Source organism: Littorina saxatilis, linkage group LG10, assembly GCF_037325665.1.
Source record: "Littorina saxatilis isolate snail1 linkage group LG10, US_GU_Lsax_2.0, whole genome shotgun sequence".
NCBI classification, from domain to species: domain Eukaryota; kingdom Metazoa; phylum Mollusca; class Gastropoda; order Littorinimorpha; family Littorinidae; genus Littorina; species Littorina saxatilis.
In genome coordinates, this window is record NC_090254.1 from 44,142,693 (window position 1) to 44,168,068 (window position 25,376).

The 25,376-nt window shown below is 44.3% G+C and overlaps 1 protein-coding gene across 2 annotated transcripts in view; it reads left to right on the forward strand.

The window, feature by feature from the left end:
• The first annotated feature begins 3,544 nt into the window (after window positions 1-3,544).
• The window catches only part of LOC138978903 (uncharacterized), a 28,509-nt gene continuing 6,677 nt past the window's right edge, over window positions 3,545-25,376 (forward strand). Inside the window, exons 1-12 of one of the 2 annotated variants that reach the window (XM_070351719.1) lie at window positions 3,545-3,639; window positions 10,135-10,744; window positions 11,330-11,558; window positions 12,486-12,656; window positions 13,107-13,353; window positions 14,492-14,890; window positions 16,373-16,552; window positions 18,531-18,776; window positions 19,328-19,509; window positions 20,035-20,203; window positions 21,042-21,178; window positions 22,658-22,861. In XM_070351719.1, the coding sequence (XP_070207820.1) occupies window positions 10,185-10,744; window positions 11,330-11,558; window positions 12,486-12,656; window positions 13,107-13,353; window positions 14,492-14,890; window positions 16,373-16,552; window positions 18,531-18,776; window positions 19,328-19,509; window positions 20,035-20,203; window positions 21,042-21,178; window positions 22,658-22,861 (2,724 nt within the window). In that variant the 5' untranslated portion in view covers window positions 3,545-3,639; window positions 10,135-10,184. Of the gene's footprint in view, window positions 3,640-3,777; window positions 3,888-10,134; window positions 10,745-11,329; window positions 11,559-12,485; window positions 12,657-13,106; window positions 13,354-14,491; window positions 14,891-16,372; window positions 16,553-18,530; window positions 18,777-19,327; window positions 19,510-20,034; window positions 20,204-21,041; window positions 21,179-22,657; window positions 22,862-25,376 lie in introns of those variants that run through there. The other variant, XM_070351720.1, reaches the window with a different exon arrangement.

Consider the following 25,376-nt stretch of genomic DNA (forward strand, 5'->3'; position numbering starts at 1 on the left):
AGAAATGGAATTCAACATATTTTCAATGAAGACAAAAAATCCTCCGAGCCGGCCAGCAGGTTCCTCATCTGAAGAAGCAGGACCCCCCTCTGAACCACCAAGACCCTCCGCTGAGCCTGTAGAACCCCCCCTCTGAACCAATAGGACCCCCCTCTGAACAAGCAGGACCCCCCTCTGAACCAGCAAGACCCCTCTCTGGGCGAACTGGACATCCAGTAGACCCACTTTCTGAACCACCTAGCCCATGCTCTGAGTAAGACATAGGCCTATTTTTGGCACTTCCAAACAAAACAGTTATCCAAACCAATCCCGATGGACGCTGCTTCTTTAGATCCATTGTCATCGGCAACACTCCTGCGTTCCAAACTGCAGAAAGGGACGGTAATGGGTTACCTTCAGAGTGTCACACGAAAATACAAGAACAGATCCAAGCTGATGCTCTAAGACAAAAAAATGACCAGTCACATGCTCAGCAACATTGAAGGCTTCCGCGAAGTGTCAGCTACAATAAACTTTGACATGTCATCATCTTTCGCTTTTTTCTCCCTGGAAGAAAAGATTCTTCACATGGCTCATTCAACTGTTTCAGTGGGAGACATGGACATTTCTGCTACAAGTGAGGTGTTGCAGCAGCCCATCCACATCATCAATGCAGTCTGGGAACGTTCTCAAATACAACGATGACTCTTTGGCTCAACCAGTGACTCTCCTTTACTCACCTCATTTGTTTGTATATTTCGCTGCGAGTCCAGTATATTAGGTATTACTCTTAGTTTATCATCTCGCATGCAGTCACTCCCTGTTTACTCCACCTCATGGGGACAATGCAGGACACTATGACTGCGTCCTTGAGTCAGCTGTTTCAGTGGCGCTGATTTCTCACAATCCCAGTGTTTCACAACAGAAATTAGCGGCGAAACGAAAATCCAGAAAAACAGAAGCTGAACTTATCACGTCAAGTCCATACAAACGTAAACTTGAAGAGTGGCAGGCAAAACAAAAACCAACAAAGAAAACAAGCAAATCAAAGCCAAACACAGAGAACACAGAGAAACAGAAAGCTAGAAACAAGAAAACAAGCGTCAGTCATCAGCAGGAAGCTAGCTGGTTCTGTTTTTTTGTGCCGAGAATGCACCTGTGAGGACATGATTCAGTGTTTGATGTGCTCAGAATGGGTACATGTGGGTTGCGCTGGAACAACAGAAAGCCAAAGAGAGTACTTTTGCGATGTTTGTCAGTCAAAGTAACATTGGTTTTTGCTGTTCGGATTTTGAACCTCTGTGTTCGGAGTTAGGGAACAGGTGTTGTAATTCCGAACATATTTCAAAAAAAAAAATGAAATTAAGATAACTTTTTTTATGTTGATTTCTTTCTACAAAAAATGGTATGAATGATGCTGATTGTTTACTTTATTAAAATTCATTCAAAAACGGTTTGTCTTCTGTTGGTTTTGAGAAAATGGCATATTTCCTTAAAGCCATATGTACTCGATGACTATACACGCTAATTGCTTTACCAACAGCTGGAGACATGCTAAATTAAGTTCCCTGCAAAATATTGTGGTCTAGGAGCCCTTAAATGTTGAGATATTTGAATTTTCATTTTGATCTGGATCGTCCTATTTATAGATTTGGCAACACATGTAACGTTGATGCAAGGGAGAGAACTCCGCGGCTTTGTTGACATCCTCACTTTTTCAGAGGCTAGAACAAGCTGTAATGCATGTATTATGGTCTGCGCATGGCGACATATCGTCATTACATGGTCTTATGGTGCGTTTGACATCGATTATGGGCAAACTACACTTTGTAAACACGGGAGCGCGTACATATGCCTTTAAGTGTGTGTGTGTGTGTGTGTGTGTGTGTGTGTGTGTGTGTGTGTGTGTGTGTGTGTGTGTGTGTGTGTGTGTGTGTGTGTGTGTGTGTTTGTATAAGAGAGAAAGAGGGAGAGAAAGAGAGAGAGAGAGAGAGAGAGAGAGAGAGAGAGAGAGAGAGAGAGAGAGAGAGGGAGAGAGAGAGAGAGAGAAAGTGGGTGGGTGGGTGTGTGTTTGTGCGTGTGCGTAAGTGTATGTGTGTGTGTATGTGTGTTTGTTTGTAAAGGTGTGTATGTCCGTCTGTCTATATGTGCGTATGGGTGTGTGTTTTGTGTGTATGAAGTGTGTGTGAGAGAGTGAGTGAGTGCGTGTGAGTGAGTGTGTACGTGTGTAACTTGGGGTGTGTGTGTGTGTGTGTGTGTCTGTGTGTGTGTGTGTGTGTGTATGTGTGTGTGTGTTTGAGAGAGAGAGAGAGAGAGAGAGAGAGGTAGAGAGAGAGAGAGAGAGAGAGAGAGAGAGAGAGAGAGAGAGAGAGAGAGAGAGAGAGAGAGAGGAAAGGTTTGTCTTTCGCTGGGGTATGCAGTGCCTTGGCGTTGCACATCTACTTAATTTGTTTGTTTATTTATTTACTGGTTTTTTTGGTTGTTTTTTTGTTGTCTGTTTGTTTGTTTGTTTGGTTGTTTTTGTTTTTTTGTGGTTGTTTTTTTGTTGTCTGTTTGTTTGTTTGTTTGGTTGTTTGTCTTTTTTGTTTTTGTTTTTTTGGTCTGTTTGTTTGTTTGTCTGTTTGTTTGTTTATTTATTATACTGACGTGGCAAGGAGGGCCGACCCAATTTTGCACATTTGCGAACCATACCAAGAGTAAGGGTAGTTACCTCCTTTAAAATCGACTACATTTTAAGAAAAGAAAAACAAGTCGCGTAAGGCAAAATAACAACATTTAGTCAAGCTACCGAACTCACAGAATGAAACTGAACGCACTGCTTTTTTCACCAAGACCACATTCTCGTAGTTTTCTCAGTCCACCGCTCGTGGGAAAAGCAGTGTAGCCTAATCGACAAGCCATGCAGAATAGTGCGGTAGTGGTCGCGCTGAGCAGGATAACACGCTTTTCTGTATGTCTCTCTTACTCTCTCTGTCTCAGTCTCAGTCTGAGTCTGAGTCTCTCTCTCTCTCTCTCTCTCTCTCACACACAATCTCTCTCTCTCTCTCTCTCTCTCCTCTCTCATCTCTCTCTCTCTCTCTCTCCTCTCTCTCTCTCTCTCCTCCTCTCTCTCTCTCTCTCTCTCTCTCTCTCTCTCTCACAATCTCCCCTTCGCTCTCTCTCTGTCTCTCTCTTCCTCTATCTCTCTCTCTCTCTCTCTCTCTCTCTCTCCCCCTCTCTCTCTTCCTCCACTCCCTTTCGGGCCTTTCCTCCAATACCCAATTTCCCGCGAACTTAAATTCGAATCTCACGAGTAGATCCACGGATTATGCAAGTCCGTGAGTAAATCTATCTCCGCCGTCAAACTGTCTCGGACACAAAAAGCGCGCGAAATATTCAAGGGAGAGCACACCGAGTCAGGGAGACCATTCTAAACAGTTTATTCTAAAGTGACATATTCACCCAATAATCTTTGTTTCTTTATCACTTTTTTCAAGTACCATACTTTAGCAACACAAATTGTTGAAGTCAACACCGTCTACGAACATTTATAATCGAAAGTCGTCCAAACTCAAAATTTCGTTCCTGCGGATTCCGATTATTTCCCATAATTCACAGGCCTTCAAATGCAAAGTGCTGACGTTGTCACGTCTGCTTCAAAAGGGAATTCAGAAAAGCCATGTGAGTACACTCTAATCTTTCGTTATCTCTAGCATTGTTGCGCGCAGCTTTAGCTTAATCTTGAAAGACGTAAGCATCATGGATAAGACATTCTTGGTAGCTTTTTTGTAAACATTCTGTGTTGACAAAATGGAGCCACGTTTTGGTGGTAGAAAAGTGTAGGCCTATGTGTTCTGCATCAAAACTTGCCTACTAGTCTTTTGTTTCAAGTGTTCAGGGTAAACACGTATGTTGAGGTTCTCGGTTTGGTAAGTAAGAACTATAGGTCTTTCAAACTTTCATTCGGTAAAAACTACTTGCTTTTGGAATATATGTGTTAAGACGGTTATCATCATGTCAGCTGTTTTTCAAAACCACCGGTTCATCCAGTTTAGATCTGAAAATGATTCGACCGTACATATTTTGTAGCTCCTTGGCGCTCACTTTATGTTAATTCAGTTGTTTAGCAGAATTCTTCAGAATAGAGTTGACACTCAACTAGATCAGAAGTACAGTATATAGATCAGTGGACACGTATAGTCATGCAATCTGTTCCTTACATTCAGTATGACAATCTTTAGGAAGACAAGACATCTCTCTGACTCTGAGGCTAAGGTCAAAAGGCAATCGGGCAATCGGTCATCGGGGGGGGGGGGGGGGGGGGGGGCGATGTTGACAAATTATTTCCAGTGTGAGACTGGTCGAAGGCGTACATGGCATGATTACGTTCACAATACCTTTTTTTGTTTGTTTGTTTTTTGACCTCAGTTGCATGCAGGCTGCTGCAACCCGAATTCTTTTTATTTTTTTTATTTTTTTTATTTTTTTTTGGGGGGGGGGGCGGGGAGCATCTTTCTTCATGGGTCTTTTTATTTTTTATTTTTTCTACTTCTTTCCGCTTATCCTTAATACCTAGCCTGGACATGTATTCATATGATGGACAGTTTGTTTTTTTGTTTTTTTTTCTCTTCACTACAGTTACTCTAACGTTACAGCTATTTCATTCACCTTTGCTATGTCTAGTAGTTTGTGCGTTTGTTTGCGTGTATGTGCGTGTGTGTGTGTGAGTGCGTGTGTGTGTGTGTGTGTGTTGTTGTTGTTGTTGTTCCCATATTTCTGTTAAATAATACCATTTTCAGCGGGACAATACATAACAAGTTAATTAATCCAACGCTCGATGGACAAAAGGCGAGAATTTACAAATTACCAATTACAGTACTAGTTTTCAGCACAGCATCATACATATATCCATCATATATAAATAACTTTACATTAACAGCACTATACTACTATTTATCTATATTCTTATACACAGTTCAATTTTACTAGAGATTTCGAAGTCGAGCTTGGTTCTGAAATAAGACCTTCATGTTAGTTTTTGGATTTCCGTACTTAAACTGGCTTATGCACATTTTCGATATCAATATAAGGTGATTAATTATGAAGGTTTTCTCTCTGGGGATATCACGTGTGAAATACCCAAAAAGAGCCTCTTCGCAGCTTAACTTTATATTTTTGCCTGTACATTTAAATATGTACCCTTGACATTCCTGCCATATGGGTTGCACTGCTCTACACTGCCAGAAAAAGTGCTCGATGAAGTCGGTTTCGTTACAATACTGACAGAGATTTGTTTGACGAATTCCCATCTTATGTAGCAAAATGTTGGTGGGATATATATTGTGTAAAATTTTCCAATGCAATAGACGAAGACGGGTTTCTGTCGAGCATTCGTTAGCTAATTTCCAGTGTTTATCTTCTAATGTAATATTTAATTTGTTCGACCAAAATCCAGCTGAGCTTGGCTCCTTTATCTCATAATTTAACATCTTTAGGCGAATTTGGCGTGGAGATAATTGTATAAATGGCATATGATCAGACCGGGCCTGACCCGTATCACGCAATAATAGAGCTTTAATGGCAGTCTGTATTGCATTATATTCAAATAGGCGAGACTGTTTATATCCAGTTCGTTCACATATTTCCTCAAAAGAGCACATGTCGTTATCGTTAAAGACATCTTTAACAACGCATATTTTAGCCTTTATCCAGTCATTCATGTATAGCGTTTGCTTCCTGTACCTTATATTTGTATTATTCCATAAGGTTTGATTGCGTACACTTATCTGCTGTTCATTACTGCTTATTTCTTTGATCTTGTGTTTATTGTTTAGCCAGGTGATAAAAGCTTGTTTCCAGAAATATTGCTTTATGGAACCTAGTCCTTTAAAATTTTCTGCACTCACATTTGAGCGCAAACAGCATACCGGTAAGCGTTCGCCCAGATTTAAAAAGGATGCTAATGGAATCTGTTGCCACTTTGCGTTACTTCCGTCCAGCAGCCTCATAATCCATGAAATTAGAAATGGTGTGTGTACATATTTGACATTAATCATTTTCAGACCTCCATGATTTGTCTCTTGGCACATTAATTTTCTATTAACTTTTTCATAATCTCTTTTGTTTGAATATTTTTTCTTCACAATACCTTTTTGACTCACATGCGAAGCAAAAGTGAGTCTATGTACTCACCCGAGTCGTCCGTCCGTCCGGAAAACTTTAACGTTGGATATTTCTTGGACACTATTCAGTCTATCAGTACCAAATTTGGCAAGATGGTGTATGATGACAAGGCCCCAAAAAACATACATAACATCTTGACCTTGCTTCAAGGTCAAGGTCGCAGGGGCCATAAATGTTGTCTAAAAAACAGCTATTTTTCACATTTTTCACATTTTCTCTGAAGTTTTTGAGATTCAATACCTCACCTATATATGATATATAGGGCAAAGTAAGCCCCATCTTTTGATACCAGTTTGGTTTACCTTGCTTCAAGGTCAAGGTCACAGGAGCTCTTCAAAGTTGGATTGTATACATATTTTGAAGTGACCTTGACCCTGAACTATGGAAGATAACTGTTTCAAACTTAAAAATTATGTGGGGCACATGTTATGCTTTCATCATGAGACACATTTGGTCACATATGATCAAGGTCAAGGTCACTTTGACCCTTATGAAATGTGACCAACATCCCAATAAACATGCCAGAACTGGGCCATTGCTGGCGTTTTGATGGCAATGCCAGTTGCCAGAACTACTGCCATCAAAGGCCCACTTATGGCCCAATGCTGGCATATTACCCGTATGCACATTGGCAAATTGATGGGCCATCACTGGCAAGCCAGCACTTTGCCAGCAAAAACCCATCATTTATTTGCTGGCTTTTTGATGGCTTGCCATCATTTTGCCAGCAATTTTCCAGCAATTTTCCAGCAAAAACCCATCATGTATTTGATGGCTTTTTGATGGCTTGCCATCATTTTGCCAGAATTTTGCCAGAATTTTGCCAGCAAAAACCCATCATTTATTTGATGGCTTTTTGATGGCTTGCCATCATTTTGCCATCATTTTGCCAGAATTTTGCCAGCAAAAACCCATCATTTATTTGATGGCTTATTGATGGCTTGCCATCAAAAACCCAGCATTTTGCCAGCATTTCGCCAGCATTTTGCCAGCATTTTGCAGGTTTTTAGTTCCATATAAAAAAAACTTTTTTCCATATATTTTCCGTTAATGGCCCTTTACCTGCTGAAATTACCGGGCCAGTTGTGGCCCGGCAAAATGCCATATTTCTGTCTTTACCATTGCCAGCAAAATGCCAATAAGTTGCAGGAAATATACCAATACCACTGATTCGGATAGAATGACGGCTCTATTCATGTACTCGATCTGCACAGTCTTGTTAGCCCATAGATGGTTGTTAGAAGTCTATAAATATGCTTTGTTTTGTCATTTTTTACTGTGAATGTAATAACAATAACAAAACACAGCACATCAATGGACTTTTCAACCCATGCTGGCGGCAAGACGTGCGCAAATAAAGCAAAGGGCAATGCTGTCAAGCTGTACATTAGCAATATGCATATGCGTAATTATCAAATTCATCAGTAAAATGCAATTGAAATGCTAATCACATTTGTCGTGTAACTTATCTGGCAAGTAAAGGCAGTGGTTTTGACAGAATATCGTCATCAACGCAGTTATAGCGGGCACAACAACAATACAGTAATATAGATTAAAAACAAAACAAATGTAAAGCTTCCAAACAGCAACGACTCATTACCGAAACATTACAGAAACGTACGCTTTGTTTTCAGTTGCTCACTGGTTTATTTTATTTGTACAGCGTTCTAAATTTCACACTCGAGACATGATGACCAAAGGCAGGAATGTTTCTTGTTCACTTCCCAGTAAACCTCCGTAGGATTGTCTTGATTCTGTCCGATTTCTCTGTTCGCATCCGCAACGTTGAGATAACGCTTCTTTGTCCTGACGTCGTAGCCTACGGTAAGCCATTGAAACTCTCAAGTCCTCCTGCCGTTCACCTCTTGAAACATGAAAGCAAACGAGTTTTGTTGGTTTTAATTCATTATTCCATATCACACACACACACACACACACACACACACACACACACACACACACACACACACACACACACACACACACACACAACCAAACAACCAAACAAACGCAAGCATACACGCAGGCATGCAAACAAACAGCACACGCACGCACGCACGCGCGCGCGCTCACACACACACACGCGCACACACACGCGCACACACACACACACACACACACACACACACACACACACACATACACACACAGAGGCATTCTCACAGAGAGGACGACTTCTTGTAATCTATCATATTTTCTGAACTGACTAAAATGCCAAGCAGAAGTAAGGGGTCAACAGGAATATGTATTTTGATCTAACCTGCGAAGCTTACGTTGTCTCGGACAGCTCTCTTGCGTTTCTCTCAGGAACTGAGACCCAGGCGAGCTGCATCTTATCCAGTTGGGCAGTCAGACACTTGCACAAATCTTTGTCCTGGAGTGAATAGACACATACTCAATGTCAACATTCACAAGATGCAATTTGTTTGGTTACAAGTAAGCTTATGGTAATGCCTATGGTGCTTTTCTTTTGACAGAGACAAAACAAACTCAATCACACAAAGAAAGGAAAAAGGCACACACACACACACACACACACACACACACACACACACACACACACACACAACCACGCGCGCGGGCGCACACACACACACACACACACACACACACACACACACACACACACACAACCGCGCGCGCGCGCGCACACACACCGGCACACACCGTACACACACACACACACACACACGCGCGCGCGCGCGCAGATTCTTTCTTACAGAGAGGACGACTTCTTAAAGTCTATTATATTTTGCGAACTGACTCAAACGTCCAGCAGAAGAAAGTTGAAAAAAAGACCGACAACGGAGGAAAAGAACAAGAAGATACTAGATCTAACGCCGTTGCGACGACCTGCTCACACAACTCAACTGTTTGTGAAACTCACCACGCTTGCTTCTAGCCGGAGGAGATCGGACGCGTACTGAAATCGAAGAAGGTGCTTTGGAAATTCCTTGAAGTTGAATGCAAAACAAATAACCGGACATCTGCAGAACCACCGCGGGCCGGATTTAGTTGACAATGCGTCATCATCACGAGTGACGTCAAGATATTTCGACATTTGTTTGTACATTACGTCACTCCAAGAGAGAAAGTCATACCGCTGTGCTGTCGCAGATCTTCTTGCCAGCAATAATCCAGCATTGGCCCACTGCTGGCGTGCCAGCAAAAACCCACCTATAATTGCCAGCAAATCGCCACCTATGGCCCAATGCTGGCAAACAAGCACTGGGCCATCAATGGCGTGCCAACAGTGGGCCAATTAAGGCATTTTACTGGCCGACAATATTACTGGAATGCCAGAGATGGGCCAGTGATGGCAAGCCATAACTGGGCCTTTGTTGGCAAACCATAATTGGCCCAGTGTTGGTTTTTTTATGGCCAGCTTTACCAAACTTGCCAGCAAAAAGCCAGCAATGGCCCAGTTCTGGCATGTTTATTGGGAAAGAGCCAATAAGCACCATTGTACTTCCTATGTCTTGAATTAACAGCTTTGTGTTGCATGACCTTGGATGACCTTGACCTTGGGTCAAGGTCACATGTATTTTGGTAGGAAAAATGTGTAAAGCAGTTCTTAGTGTATGATGTCATTGCTAGGTTTAGTTATTTGACCTTGACCCTCATGTCAAGGTCAAGCATGTGAGTCGTATGGGCTTTGCCCTTCTTGTTTTCCTTTATTTCGTTCTTGGAGTTGGAGCTACACTGATCATCATTTACATTTTAAACGATCTATGCCCACCCCCTTTGCCTTTCACGCCTAAGGACATCTTATGCTTCAACAGCTGGTTTAACTTTAAGCAAATGTACGAACGTTTACACACGCACGCACGCACCCACCCACGCGCACACACACACACACACACACACACACACACACACACACACACACACACACACACACACACACACACACACACACCAAACACACTCTACCTACCCCCTCTCCCCGCCCCCTCCTACACAACCCTAACGTTTCCTATCCATTCCCGACAGAGGATTCACACGTCATCCAACGCCTATAACTAGCGACCAACGCAACCATCATGGCATCCGTCAACTCCGACTCACCAACCACGCGCGACAAAACCGGACCGAACCGGAACGATCATTCCATCATGTCCCCAACTCTCAATGGTGACCCAGACCTAGCAACCTACCCGTGTACTTCAGCATCCGCTCAGCTTCTCAAACTCGTCACCAGTGCTAGCCAGATCGGAAACGAACACATCCCACAATCTGCTAGAAACGTGGGCGGTCATTCTCCGACAATCATCAACAGAAGCACTCCGCTCATGACAGGAGAGAATGAAGCTTTGAAGATGGGTTACCCTGAAAACCAGGAGGTGATGGAGCTCAACAAGGAGAACTCCCCTGTGTATAGAACGCCAACGGAACTCGACAGAGATCCTGCTAAAGGCCGAAGTCTGATGAAGAACTTCGAGTCGGAGCCATTAGCCAGCCTGTCCAGAACCAGCTCTCTACTGCGCGAGGTGCATCAGTTCGCTGAACAGGAGGAGGAAAGCGAAGAGGGAGGGGGCACACTGGAAGACGAAGTAGAAGCAGCACGCTTAAACGAGAGAGCGGCTAGGGAACAAGTGTTAAGGTATTGAATATCATGTCCAGTAGAACCTTCCTTTTAAGACACCCCAATTGATCACTTCATCCTTTGTAAGACCTTCATGTCCTTGATATTCCGTTCATAACCTGTGCAAATATACCTCCATTTTAAGACGCCCTACCTTTTAATATCAGAATTTCTCAGATTTTTGAAGGTCGCAAAAGGGGGGTCCCCTATATTTAGGGGTTTTGAAACGTTTTGTATTGTATATATACATATATATTGGTCGTAACTATTGTTTTGATGTGTTTCTGTTTGTTCGCATTGTGTATATATATATATATTATTATTGGGCGCCGGGGTGGTTGCTTTATTTAACGGTATTGATTAGATTTCATCGTGTGTGTGTGTGGTGTGTGTGTGTGTGTGTGTGTGTGTGTGTGTTTCCTAAAAATGTTTACATTTCTCTCTCACTCTCTCTCCTATTGTACATCGCCGTGAGCTCTTGTGATAAGGGGCGATTAATAAGTGCTTTTTATATTTATTATATTTATTATTTTCATCATTATCATCATCATCATCATCATCATCATTATCATCATCATCATCATCATCATCATCATCATCAAGGTCTGGGACGAACGGAGGAGGAACGACGCCTCTCGGCCGCCGACTAGAACACGAGAGAGAAGAACCAGTCACCTACCACGTTCTCGGCAACTCCGCCCTGGTTAAGTTCGAGCCCGGCGCCGGCGTGGAGAGTGAGCAGCAGAACTCCACCAACGGATTGAGGGCCGCAGTAGGAACAGAAGCTGGAGGAGAGGCAGCGGCAGTCGACGGCAGCGGCTTTGACGGTCAGGTGGGGTACTCATAAGACCTTGTTAGCGGCACTTGACCGCATGATGGGGGTGTCACTCGGATGCTGCCTGTTCTTCAACCGCCCCCCTAACCCCACTAACTGACCTCCTTAGAAAAAGAAGGATAGGCTAGGATCCAACAATTCCTATTGATAATTTTACTTATTTATTTATTTATTTATTTTTTTTTTTTTTTGGGGGGGGGGGGGGGGGTTGCGCTCTCTCGTTTCCGTTGCGATGATAACCTGAAAAGGTTCCTGCAATCTATCGATCCTGATCCTGATCCTGATGGTGCTGTTTGAGTTGTAAGTCGACTAACTGTTATTCATGAAAGCCAGCTTTGAACCGCAAACGTCACGTGACGGCTGAAAACTTAACGGACCCCGCTCTCGTCGCTGCAGTCGCTAACGGTATGATGCCGCCGGGAATCTATTGATGTTTAGATGGCTGTGTCCACATGGGGTCTTATCAGGCCTGAAAGGGGCGAGTATTTTACTCGCCATGACGAGTAGAAACATGTTACTCACTAACTGGCGAGTAGAAATGTTCATCTACTCGCCAAATGCGAGTAAAGTTGCTGAAACAAATTGCTGGTTTGGCTAGTAAAGTTTGCTCTCTGGCTAGTAAATTTCCAGAATCACTAGCCAAAGGCGAGTACACCATTATTTTGTTGGACTTTCAGGGCTGCTTATGCTGACCGTGCTTCTCTCGGCTAGTAGGAAAGCGTCGAGTGACGGTGATTTCCTTTGATAAGGGTGTATGTGCATATGCGTACAGAGCAAGAAGCGAGGTAACAATCGTAAAACAATGATAGCTAAAGACGTTGTAACTTGGTAAAGTGAATAGCAGTTAAAATCGGAATTTAGTGCCAAAGGTTTTGGCCACTAAAGCCACTTCAAATTTCCCACCCTTCATGAACTGTCCTCCAGACCATCACGCTGGTGGAGGATGAGCACAACGTGGGCACCTTCAAGATCGCGCAGATCGGCGTGGACAACACCCTGCGCGTCATCGACAACGACCGCATCGTGGTTTTCCAGGACGAGACGGCAGTCACCTCGGTGTGCAAGCAGGAGGTCCTTCAGCCTGAGAGTGACAAGGTATGTCTCTGTGTGTCTGTCTCTGTCTGTCTGTCTGCCTCTCGCTCTCTGTCTGTCTCTCTCTCTCTCTCTGTCTGTCTCTCTCCTTTCTCTGTCTCTGTGTCTCTCCCTCTCTGATGATTTTAGAAGTTCTGTCAATGTACAAAAACTTGCCTATTTCGGAAATTTATGTTGTGCCTATGATATCTACCCAGGTAACCAAATTTACTTCAAAGTTCTATCTTTATTGACACAAAAAACTGCATCTGTTAAGTGTTATCCCCAAAAGTCACTCAAAAACGTCCATTTTTACCCATAATTCCTTCACACATCACTCTTTAAGACAAAAAACAAAGGGAATTTTTATCAAGAACCTTGAAACAAAATTGGAAAAGCTTGCCAAAGACACAAACTTAATTTCCGTGCCATCGCTGACCCTAATTGTTGAATAAAAACCCTGTTCAAACCAAGGTCCACGAAGAAGAGTCCCCCTCCGCCTGCATCAGCAGATCCTTCCACGCCCTCAACAACGACAACATCAACATCCCCGACGCCTACAGGACAGCCACCACGGCTACCGACAACGTGGGGCTGTACGAGGATGGGTCACAAAGGGGGCAGCGAAGAAGAGACGCAGCTTCTGGCTTCGACCATAATGCTACTGAACGCGTTGCGACGTTCAGCGAGACAGGAGTTCTGCGGGGTCTACACTCAGCAGGCATGAAAACTTCCTCTTTTTGAATTTTTCTGTTTAAATTTCCTCTTTTGTTTTAAACATTTTCTGTACAAAAAAAATCTAAAACCGGTTTTATTTTGAGGATTTGAATGCTAAATCTAATACTTGTTCAGGTACAAGCTCACATGTACAAGTACAGTACATTTAGGTTTCCTTCTTAGGTTCTAAAACATTTAGAAGTGCTACACAATGCTTTGTACCCAGGCACTGACGGCAGGCATGGGAATTGTCCGCGAAATCGCGGATTTCCGCGAAAAGGAAATTACGTTTCAGCAAAAATAAAATATTGTCAGCGTAAAAAAAAAGGTAAATTAAATTATATGTATACTATTGTCTCTCTGTCCATTATTTGCTTACACAAGAACTGTCAAAATATTGGTCTAAAATGCTAAAATTCGTTTTCTTTCCGGGGGGCTATGCCCCCCTGGTCCCCCCTTGACCTATTTTCAGAGGTTTTTTCTGTTTTGGAATTCCCATGCCTGGACGGATATTGCTCGTGAACCTTACTTTACCTCCTCCCCCCCCCCCCCCCCCCACTCCTCTCTAACCTTCCCCTTTTCCAAGTTTTTGGCTCACGTAAGTGTAGCCTATGCGATCGTAACTTTGTCTGTCTGTGCGTGCGTGCGTATGTGCGTATGTGCGTGCGTGCGTGCGTGTGTATGTCTGTGGTAGAAACTCTAACATTTGAAGACGTCACATTACATTGACAACATTTGAAGACGTCACATTACATTGACGTCACATTATGACGTAAGAGGGTTAGACGTCACGCGAAGGAAGTACTGAAAGTCTCGGTCATTATTATTTTGAGCGGGCCGAGACTAGTTGGCAGTCGTGTCCCTGTAAGTAGGCTACATGCAGACAGACAGATCTAGATCTAGTGTCTCGCTTTCTTGCACAGTTTCACCTATAGATGCTCTTTCTGTGTGTGTGTGTGTGTGTGTGTGTGTGTGTGTGTGTGTGTGTGTGTGTGTGTGTGTGTGTGTATGTGTGACGGAGTGATTGAGTTTGTGTTACTGTTTGTCGATTTCTTACGTGAGCCTTGATGGCTTCGCCTCTTGTTGTTGTTGTTGGTTTGTTTGTTCGTTTTGATATTCACCTGTGTTCCTGCCCGATTCAGAAGCTGCTCTGCACGCGGGCCAGCCTCTTCAACCCAGACCCGTATTAGGCCCTTCTCCATCTGGCTTCCCTGGGGTTGGAAACTGTCAGGTGAAGTCCTGGCACTACCCCACGGACAGGGAGGCACCTCCTCCTCCTCCCCCCAACACCCTGACCCATTTCGTCGGTGATGCCTCCAGCTCGTTTGCCGGTGCTAACGGTTCTTCAGAGCCAGGATCTGTGTCAGCCCCCACCTCCTCATCTTCCTCCGCTGCTTCCATACACCCGCAGAGCTACCCGGAGTACGGCGTGTCTTCGTCGGGTGTGCCCCCCGCTGCCACCCAGCATGGAAGCTACACAGAGCTGGGTGCTGCTGCCTTCCCCGGGTATGCTCCTGGAGTCGCCACCTGGTCTGTCCCAGGTAAACTGGAAGAGAGAGAGAGAGAGAGGGGGGGGGGGGGGGTGTTAAGAGAGGAATAGAGAGGGGGGATGAGATATAGGTGGTGGGAGGATGATGGAAGGCCAGAGAGAGACAGAGATGGATGGATGGATTGATGGTTTATTCATTAAGACAAGAGAGGGAGAGGGAGAACATCTGCGTGTCTTCTGTGTGTGTTATGTCTGTGGGAGCAAATTACCCATTTTCTTGGGCGGTTGGGGAAGATGAGGTTAGGTCGGTACGTTGTACAGACTGTATGCAAGCGATAGGGCTGGGTTTTGATACATGTTATCGTTGATGGTAGCTGCCTTCGACCCTTGAAGATTTGAATTCTTTTTCTTCAGTCCAGAATCTTAATCAAATGGGGCAGAGTACGATTTTAAGATACAAATAACTAAGGGACGTAAGCGCTGTCAAGACATACATGTGCAATAAAACTAAGTGAGAGTCATGCGGAACCTATCCTTTTGCACCTCAGAGAATAACAAGCATTGATTTAACATGAACAAGCGACTTGCACCTGAGTCCTCAGAGAATAACAAGCACTGACTTAACATGAACAAGCGACTTACACCTCAGAATATAACAAGCATTGATTTAACATGAACAAGCGACTTGCACCTCAGAGAATAACAAGCATTGATTTAACATGAACAAGCGACTTGCACCTCAGAGAATAACAAGCATTGATTTAACAAGCGACTTGCACCTCAGAGAATAACAAGCATTGATTTAACATGAACAAGCGACTTGCACCTGAGTCCTCAGAGAATAACAAGCACTGACTTAACATGAACAAGCGACTTACACCTCAGAATATAACAAGCATTGATTTAACATGAACAAGCGACTTTCACCTCAGAGAATAACAAGCATTGATTTAACATGAACAAGCGACTTGCACCTCAGAGAATAACAAGCACTGATTTAACATGAACAAGCGACTTGCACCTCAGAGAATAACAAGCATCGATTTGACATGAACAAGCGACTTGCACCTCAGAGAATAACAAGCATTGATTTAACATGAACAAGCGACTTGCACCTCAGAGAATAACAAGCATTGATTTAACATGAACAAGCGACTTGCACCTCAGAGAATAACAAGCACTGATTTAACATGAACAAGCGACTTGCACCTCAGAGAATAACAAGCACTGATTTAACATGAACAAGCGACTTGCACCTCAGAGAATAACAAGCATCGATTTGACATGAACAAGCGACTTGCACCTCAGAGAATAACAAGCATTGATTTAACATGAACAAGTGACTTTCACCCTTAAAAAAGGATGATAGCCGCAAGTTCATATACATGTTCCTCAATCTCCAAGAATCAAAAAACAGGAAATGTACGTTATTGGAACGTTAAAGTTCCTCATTCTCCAAGGCAAACATTCATTCTCGTTGCACATGAATGCATTTAAATTACTCAGAGCACTTACGTCCTTTCACCTTCCCCAGGTCAACCAGAAAATGTGCTTGCTTACTCCATGCCGGAGGGGGCGGAGCAGAAGACAGGGGTGGGGTACGGACACCCCCACGCCCCCGTCTACACTGCCATCCCCCCGTCCTTTCTGTCCAGCGGTCCCGGGTCCGGGTATGTGGGCTACGCTGGTGACGTCGGCAGATCTTGGAGAGCAGGTAAACTCAACTTGAGAATGTTTTTTCTTGGTTTGAAACATATTTGTCAATGATAGTAGTCAATCTTTGTTTATCGAGGTGTACTTAATAAGGAGCCAGAATCTTAAACAGATGGCAGAACGATATTCTAATATCTGACAGTATTGGCGTTAACCGGTAATTACCGGTATTTTCCGGTTGAAACGAGAAAATACCGGAACAAAATTGGCTGCCGGTATGACCTACCGGTTGATTTTTTTAACTACCGGGGTTTTTTTTGCTGGTAAAACAACAAACCCAGTACTCTGAGTTGGACTCTTACTGGTTCCAACGACCAGCCTACCGTTTTTTTCACGACGGTTTGCATCATAAAAGTTTGCGTACCAGTTTGAAAAAATATTAGCGCCGTCACTGAAACAGATGGCAGAACGATATTTTAATATGTGAGAAACCAAGAGTAGTAAGGACTCTTATTCTATCCGACGAATGCATTATACGTTTTGATATCGACGACCTCTTTATTGCTTCCCCACTTCAAAAACAAAAACACCTAAATTAAAAAAAAAATATATATATATATGAAAATGTAATTATCCCAGAATTTAGTTGAGCAAGTGACTAAAGACTTTTTGAAAGAAAAGACATTTTGAAATACTGAAAAGTACAAAAAAGAGTGAACAAAAAGAAATAATAATAAGAGGGAGGGATATGGAACAGCCAAAACTGAGACAAATACTTGGTAAATACAAAATGTCCAGAGAATTAGCAATATATCTAACATTGACTGACTGTGTGATGATATCTTCTGCTATTGGTCTGTTTCGACAGTGATATCAAAATCGAGACCGGAGGTCGAGATTTTGTTATCACTAGTCTCAACAGCCCATAGCAGAAGATATCATCACACAGTCCGTCAATATTGGGTCCTATTTCTCTGATATCTAGGGAGCTACTTGGGGGAAGTTTTCTGGCGAATTACATCTTAAAAGGTTCCAGGGACATTCGCCGTGCTGTAATTTGGACACGCCTACAATAATTAGCTCGAAAGTAGTCCGTAATTTTATTTGGCGAACGAATGTTGGTGAAGGGTGTCTCTTATCCCGTAAACACGCTTGGTCAGATCTGAGGTAGTAACACGAACTGTTTCCATGGGAAGGAATCTCTCTTTCTTTTCTGCACATGTAAATCATATCGGTCATACTCACATCGATAATCGACGATGTTCGAAAATAACTATATATGTCAAGTTTGTTTGGGTTGTGAAAGGAGACCAAATACTCTTGATTTAATTCAGGCAATCTTTCCTACGTGACATTATAGGCCAGTCACTAGCGAGGGGTGTGTCTGGAACAATTCGACAGGCCTGAAAGTGGCGAGTATTTTGCTTGCCATGGCGAGTAGAAACATGTAAATGGCGAGTAGAATTGTTAATCTACTCGCCAAATGCGAGTAAAGTTGCTGAAACAAATGGTTGGTTTGGCGAGTAAAATTTGCTCTCTGGCTAGTAAATTATGAGAAGTACTAGCCAAAGGCCAGTGCCCCATTTTGTGGACTTTGAGCGCTGTTGGACAAGTAGCACCCTTGGAAAGTGTACCTCACTAAAAGCAAGACTTTTTACACCCCCGGTATAGGGGTGTGTATAGGATTCGGTCGATGTGTTTGTGTGTTTTGTGTGTTTGTGTGTTTGTGTGTTTGTGTTCGCATATATAGATCTCAAGAATGAACGGACCGATCGTCACCAAACTTGGTGAACAGGTTCTATACATTCCTGAGACGGTCCTTACAAAAATTGGGACCAGTCAAACACACGGTTAGGGAGTTATTGGTGGATTAAAATTATACAAGCACTTATAGACGGACACCCCCGTTGGTCAAAGGGAAATAACCATTCTCACTGCCACCAACTGAGAAGGTTATTTCCCTTTGACCAACGGGGGTGTTTTTCCTACCTCGGAGGAATTTCTTGTTTTTGTGGAATTCGTCTCTTTACTTGTTTCAGCAAAATCCAACGAAGCGACAGAACTTGCTCACAACGGGCGGGAGTCGACGCTGTATCACCAACATCAACAACACCAGCATCCCCCCCAACAGCCGCCCCACCCCGGCGCCTACACCCCGGTACCCATTGTACGCCCCTACGCGACCTACCCGGGGTGGGAGAACGCTGGTGCGCACCCGCCTCCAAGACACGTGCGTTACATGGCCCCTGTCGGGGCTAGAGGGAGATCCAGTTCTAGGATTCACAGTGAGTTGGATCGAAATATCTAGTTGGTTTTATTCCTGGCAAAATAGTGTTTCAAACCACAGGAGCTTGTCTCAAAGCGCCGGTCGATGGAAGTATCCTACTCCTACTAGTGAATAATAGTAGTAATACTACAATAAGGATAAAGGAATAGCATACTTCCATCGACCGGCGAATTAATACAAGCTCCTGTGATTCCAACTGAGTAAGGGATTAGAGAGGAAGTTAAGAGTGCCTAACGAGTGTCTCCTGAGAGTCAGTGAAATGAAAATGTTGCCTGATTTCAAACAAAGATGATTTTTCCAATATGTCATTGTCACTCTCTCTGTCTGTCTCTCTCTCTGATTGTCTCTGTCTCTCTTTCTGATTGTCTCTGTCTCTGTCTCTGTCTGTCTCTCTCTCTGTCTCTCTCTGTCTCTCTGTCTCTCTCTCTCTCTCTCTCTCTCTCTCTCTCTAAGAATAGGCTTTACTATGTTTCACAAATTGAACAATACACTTTGAATTGCCTCCTCAAAAGGAAAACACTGAAACCAGATTGTGTCTCTTTGTGTCAGAGACCCGACATAGCGGGATGCCCGTGCAGACAGCAACGAACACGGGTCACCTGGCCAACATGGTGACCCCCAGATCCTCCGCCCCTGTCTTGGTCAGCCCAGCCATGGTGGGCAGGCCGCGCAAACGATCCACATCGTCTCACGTCGACCATGCTGCAGTCGCCAAAGCTGGCGGTTTTCAGGTGAGCAAACACTTAAGTACCGTATACCTGAGATGGTTGATGGCAGGGATGTCCGATGACCAAATCGTCGGTCCGATCACCAGGGGCGAGTAACAAATCCGCAGGGCTATTAGAATCAGGCCAGTGAAATTTCTGATCAAATGCAGAGCTGTGGCCCCTGGATGTCATAGAACAAGGCCATTCCTTTTAAAGTCTGCAAAATCGATTTTGTTTTTTGTGTTTTTGCTTTGTATTAATTATCCAATTATATCTATAAAAAAAAATTAAAAAAAATTTAAAAAAAAAGATTAATGTGGTGCCAACTCCTCTCTCTCAAGGTCTTTGGCTTCCCCGGCCATGAATAAGGTCTGGTATCTATTTCCAGCTGGGAAGACCGGAGAGCGCTCGGGATAGCCGGATATTTTTTATTCGCCTCGGGTGTGGATCTTACCCACAACCTCCAGCGCGACTGAGAGGCAAGCGTTCCAACTCCGGCTCTCAACGCAAACAGTCATTTTGGTACATCTTGGTTTCTATACTTTTCAGCCAGAAAGTAACATCCACAAAGGAGAACCTCAGAGAAAGCGAGCCAGGGATCAACACCACAACCAGCAACAGCAGCAACAGCAGCAGCAACAATCAGCACAGCAACAACAAGGAATGCCCCTGTCCGCCCTGAGTACCGTGTCATCCAACGTGCACACGCTCAAACCAGGTGCCTCATCCTTTGTTTTTGTGTTGTTTATTTTGTTATCATATTGTACTTGTAATATTGATGTTTTCACGTGCTTCGTCACATTCATTGGTGAAATGTTGTATTCGTTCGGGGCACGAAAAAACAAGCTCTAGTTTAACTTCTACTTCTTCGTCGTCTTGATCGTCTTGTTCTCCTTCTTCTGCGTTATTGGGCTTCAACCATCACGTACACTCGTGCTTTGCACGGGTGGGTCTTTGAGTGTGGCCGTTTTTCCCTGACATTTATGCAACCAAACTTCGTTTTCGGGGATGCATGCTGAATATATTCGTGTTTATATAACACTGTAACGAACTCTGACATGGACGACATGAATTGCCCATTTGACTTGTGCTTGCCGCGTGTAGGGCCCTATTTAAACAAGAAATTCCTCCGAGGTAGGAAAAACACCCCCGTCCTTACCATTCTCACTGCCAGCAACTGAGAAGGTTATTTCCCTTTGACCATTAATATGTCCCTCTATAAGTCCTTGTAGAATCGTAATCCAGCAATAACTCCCTAACCGTGTGTTTGACTGGTCCCAATTTTTGTAAGGACCGTCTCAGGAATGTATAGAACCTGTTCACCAAGTTTGGTGACGATCGGTCCGTTCATTCTTGAGATCTATATGCGAACACAAACACACAAACAAACAAACAAACACATCGACCGAATCCTATACACACCCCTATACCGGGGGTGTAAAGAAAAGGGGTAAGTTACAAGCAGACATGATTGTGTTGCTTTCCTAATTGTTAGCTTATTGATGTGTTTTTTCATTATTCGGAATCTGAATACAATCTCGTATAACCCAACCAAGGCCACATCATCGCCTGGTACATCGACTATCTGATCCACGAGAACGAGGACCGGACCCAGATCTCTAGGGCCTTCACCCTGCCCGTCAACCTCTTCCACACCGACGACTTTTACTTCTTGGACTCGCTCAGGAAAAAGGTAGGTGATATTAGCATGGAAGCCGGGGGGGGGGGGGGGGGTAAAGCTCTGCATGACCTGTGATCCGTGGGTCAAGGGTACGAATCCTGTGTAGCACGAGCTTGGGGAGTTCTTTGCTCGTACGGCAGGTGTACTTGGAGTAACAAATTCGTCACGAGATTTTTAGTCGGGAGTCAATTTTTGCGGGAGTATTTTTTTGTTTTTGTATTACACCGGGACAGACACGGGTCAACATTATACACAGACTCAGTCGGAGATGATATCTGTTCAATCCCCGTGTTATCACTGTGGCACGTCAAGTAGATCTAGCTTGGTCATTCTGTCATAAGTGCAGGTGGCTAAACTAAACACGCACCCACCTGGGTAGCGCGACTAGTGATGCTGCTGGCTTTAAACTGAGAAGAAGCTACCCGAATTTTCCAGCGATGGGACAATAAGGTAATGCAAATGAAATATAATGGAAATGCATGGATGCTGGTCTTTTGTCAGCTTTCATTGACTATGGTGTGTGTGTAGTGTGTGTGGGTTGCTGGTCTTTTGTCAGCTTTCATTGATTATGGTGTGTGTGTAGTGTGTGTGGGTTGCTGGTCTTTTGTCAGCTTTCATTGATTATGGTGTGTGTGTAGTGTGTGTGGGTTGCTGGTCTTTTGTCAGCTTTCATTGATTATGGTGTGTGTGTAGTGTGTGTGGGTTGCTGGTCTTTTGTCAGCTTTCATTGATTATGGTGTGTGTGTAGTGTGTGTGGGTTGCTGGTCTTTTGTCAGCTTTCATTGATTATGGTGTGTGTGTAGTGTGTGTGGGTTGCTGGTCTTTTGTCAGCTTTCATTGATTATGGTGTGTGTGTAGTGTGTGTGGGTTGCTGGTCTTTTGTCAGCTTTCATTGATTATGGTGTGTGTGTAGTGTGTGTGGGTTGCTGGTCTTTTGTCAGCTTTCATTGATTATGGTGTGTGTGTAGTGTGTGTGGGTTGCTGGTCTTTTGTCAGCTTTCATTGATTATGGTGTGTGTGTAGTGTGTGTGGGTTGCTGGTCTTTTGTCAGCTTTCATTGATTATGGTGTGTGTGTAGTGTGTGTGGGTTGCTGGTCTTTTGTCAGCTTTCATTGATTATGGTGTGTGTGTAGTGTGTGTGGGTTGCTGGTCTCTTGTCAGCTTTCATTGATTATGGTGTGTGTGTAGTGTGTGTGGGTTGAGTGTGTGTGGTGCATAGCTGCCAACCCTCCCGGATTTTCCGGGAATCTCCAGAATTTTACAACTTCTCCCTGCTCATATTCAAAACTAAACGGTCCCCCGGGACGCCCTGGCTCCTGGATTTTGACTTCAGAAGGTTCGCAGCTATGGTGGTATGTGTGTGAGTGTGTAAATGCGTGTGTATGTGAGTGTGTGCAAGTGTTCGTCCCTGCCTGCGTCCGCGCGCGTGCTGATCTAACGTGTCAACTACAACATCATAAAACTAGTAATCTACATATCAATCCTTCCCAGATCCGGTTCCCCAGCGCCAAGTTCCTGGCGTGGATGCAGTGTCACCTGCCTTCGCTCAACGCGCACGCCATCGACTTCAGGGAGGGGCGGGCGAGCTGTGACGCCGCGTCCAGCGTCACCTCGTGGAACCAGGACTGGGGCTGGCAGAACAAGTCCAAGCGAGACATCATCCATGACGTCTTCTTCTACTTCCAGCACCGCAAGGTAAAGAGGGGTGGAGCCATATAAATGTATGTTAAATGTAAGTACAGTCGAACCCGTCTAAAAAGAGACCACCCAAGGTACTTAACAAAAGTTGTCTCTTTGGGCGGGTGGTCCCTTAAGACAGGTGATTTATATAGCCGTAAACCTGACCGTCGGGGATCCTTATGGGTGGTCTTTATGGAGAGGGGGTCTTTATGGAGAGGGGGTCTCGAGGTCAGGTTCCACTGTATAGGGTAGGTTCGTGCCAATATTATATATTTACAAACATGTGTGAATATTTTTTTTGTTAATAAAAAAGGAGGGATGGAGATGGAGGGAGGAGTTGAGGGAAACCTTGAGGAGGGAGGGTCCGTGAGTTGTTGTACAGTGGAACCATGTTTTTTAAGACCTCCAAAAATCCGAGAAAATCAGGTCTTTAAAAGGAGGGGGTCTTAAGATGGGGGTGAATCACAGGGGTGGGACTTTTCCGCGAATCCGCGGACACAACCTACGAATTCCGCTGGGGTAATCTATTTTTCCACGTCCATTTCATCACAGTATCTATAACTTGTTGACTGAATGATATGGAGAGAAGTGAAGATGGAACAGAACACTGGAGGCTTGAGAGTTAAATTGTGCTGACTGAAAACTCCTGATAACTAATAGTCATGTTGAGCTTCAGTGCATTGGGGCGTCACTTGGATCATACTATTGCCAGTATTGGATTATGGATACATGGTTCATTACTTTAGTATGTACCATTACAATGTTACCATTGTTGTGTGAAAGTTTTTTTGTTTTTTTTGTTTTTTGTTGTTGTTGATTTTAATGTACCATTAAATTACATATTCCTACTCCGAATCACATGTAGCATTGACACAATCGGAGATGCTAGGTTCTGAAAAGGCTAACCGTCTAAGGGAAGCAACCCCAACCACAAAAAGTGTAAACGTAGCCTTGGTAATGACCATACACCCGGGGAGTTACCTCCCATCGTGCATGCCATGTCACTACTGCTACTGAACACGTGGTTCATATCATTCGACCTTACAGCTTTCGAGGGAGCAGGTTGTTGATTTTTGGGCTCCCCTGTGGCTGCGCTGTTTGGTGTTGTTTTGACACCCACCGGCCACGTTACCGTCTATCTTGCCTCCTGCTTCGTAGTTGGTGAGCTCTTTCCATTTTGGTCATTATTTTGACAGGAAATTTGTTGTAGTTGCTGATTTTCGTCCGTGTTTGGACCTGTGATATTTCAGTGACTACTGTTGGCCGCCATTTTTGTTGTCAGCATGAGTTGACAGATTTTGTGGCTAGGCCGATGTATTTTGGAGGTAAACGTAATTTTACCTGCTTACTTGCTTGCTGCTTTGTTTAGTTGGTAAGCTTGTTCCTTCTTGTCTTTAGTTTGACAGGAATTTATCTATAGTTGCTGACTTTTTGTCCGTTTGGACTCCTAAATGCGTTTCAGTAACTTATCTTGTGGCCGCCACTTTCGGTTGCTCAGCTTTCCTGACAGCTTATTTATGTGGCTAGGCCTATGTTATGGTGAGGTTCTCCTTACTTTACCTGCGTTTTTGCCTTCTGCTTTGTTAGTTGGTAAGCCATTTCATATTTCGTCATTACTTTGACAGGAATTTTTGTTATTGCTTAATTTTCGTCCGTTTTGGACTTCTAAATTTTGTCCAGTAACTTATCGCTTGGCCGCCATTTTGTGTATCAGCGTTGCTGACAGTGGTTTACTTGGCTAGGCTTTAGCAGGTATCTACCAGTCCGTAGGACTGGTCGTGGTTTCGGATTTAACATGTTTGTTATGTTTTGTTCGTTACTCTTTCTGCCTCGAACAATCACTTTGTGGGGCAGTCATATACTGTTGTACGTCCTGTTTCTTCTCCTCGCCTTCTCTGCCGTTAGCAGATCAGGTGTTGCAGGTGTCTGCGTTATCTTTGTGAAGAAATTTTCGCGTTCCAAGCCTGCGTCTTCCGTTGGTCCCGCTGTCTGTGGGCGACGTCACCTTGTTGGCTTCTTTGACGCTTCCGGCCGAGACGTTGTCTAGGGCGGATGTTTTGCTTCTTCGTCTTCTACCGCTGTGGTGGGCGATTCAAGTAAGTCGAGCTGGTCCACAGGCCCTCGTGAGGCCGTCGGACAGTCCCTGCTGGGACACAGCTCTTTTCGGCGGGTTCACGACCCGCAAACCCCTGTTCGGTCGCACCCTGGCTTCACTGAAGACCATTGTGTGGCTGAGCAATGGCGGCAGTTGGTTCCGGCTACTTCTCCGACGTACGCACCCGCTGGGGTCGTTTCCGGAGTTGTCTAGCCGTTTCCGACTGCTGCGCTTCCGGCACTCGCCGGAAGCATAGGTCCCCCGATGTACGCACCCGCTGTGGTCGTTTCCGGGGTTGACCAGGTCCCCCGATGTGCGCACCCGCTGTGGTCGTTTCCGGGGTTGACCGGACGTTGCCCCCCGGGCATTCGTCCTCTGTTCAGTCGCACCCTGGTTTCCTCGAAGACCATTGTGTGGCGGAGCAGTGGCGGTAGC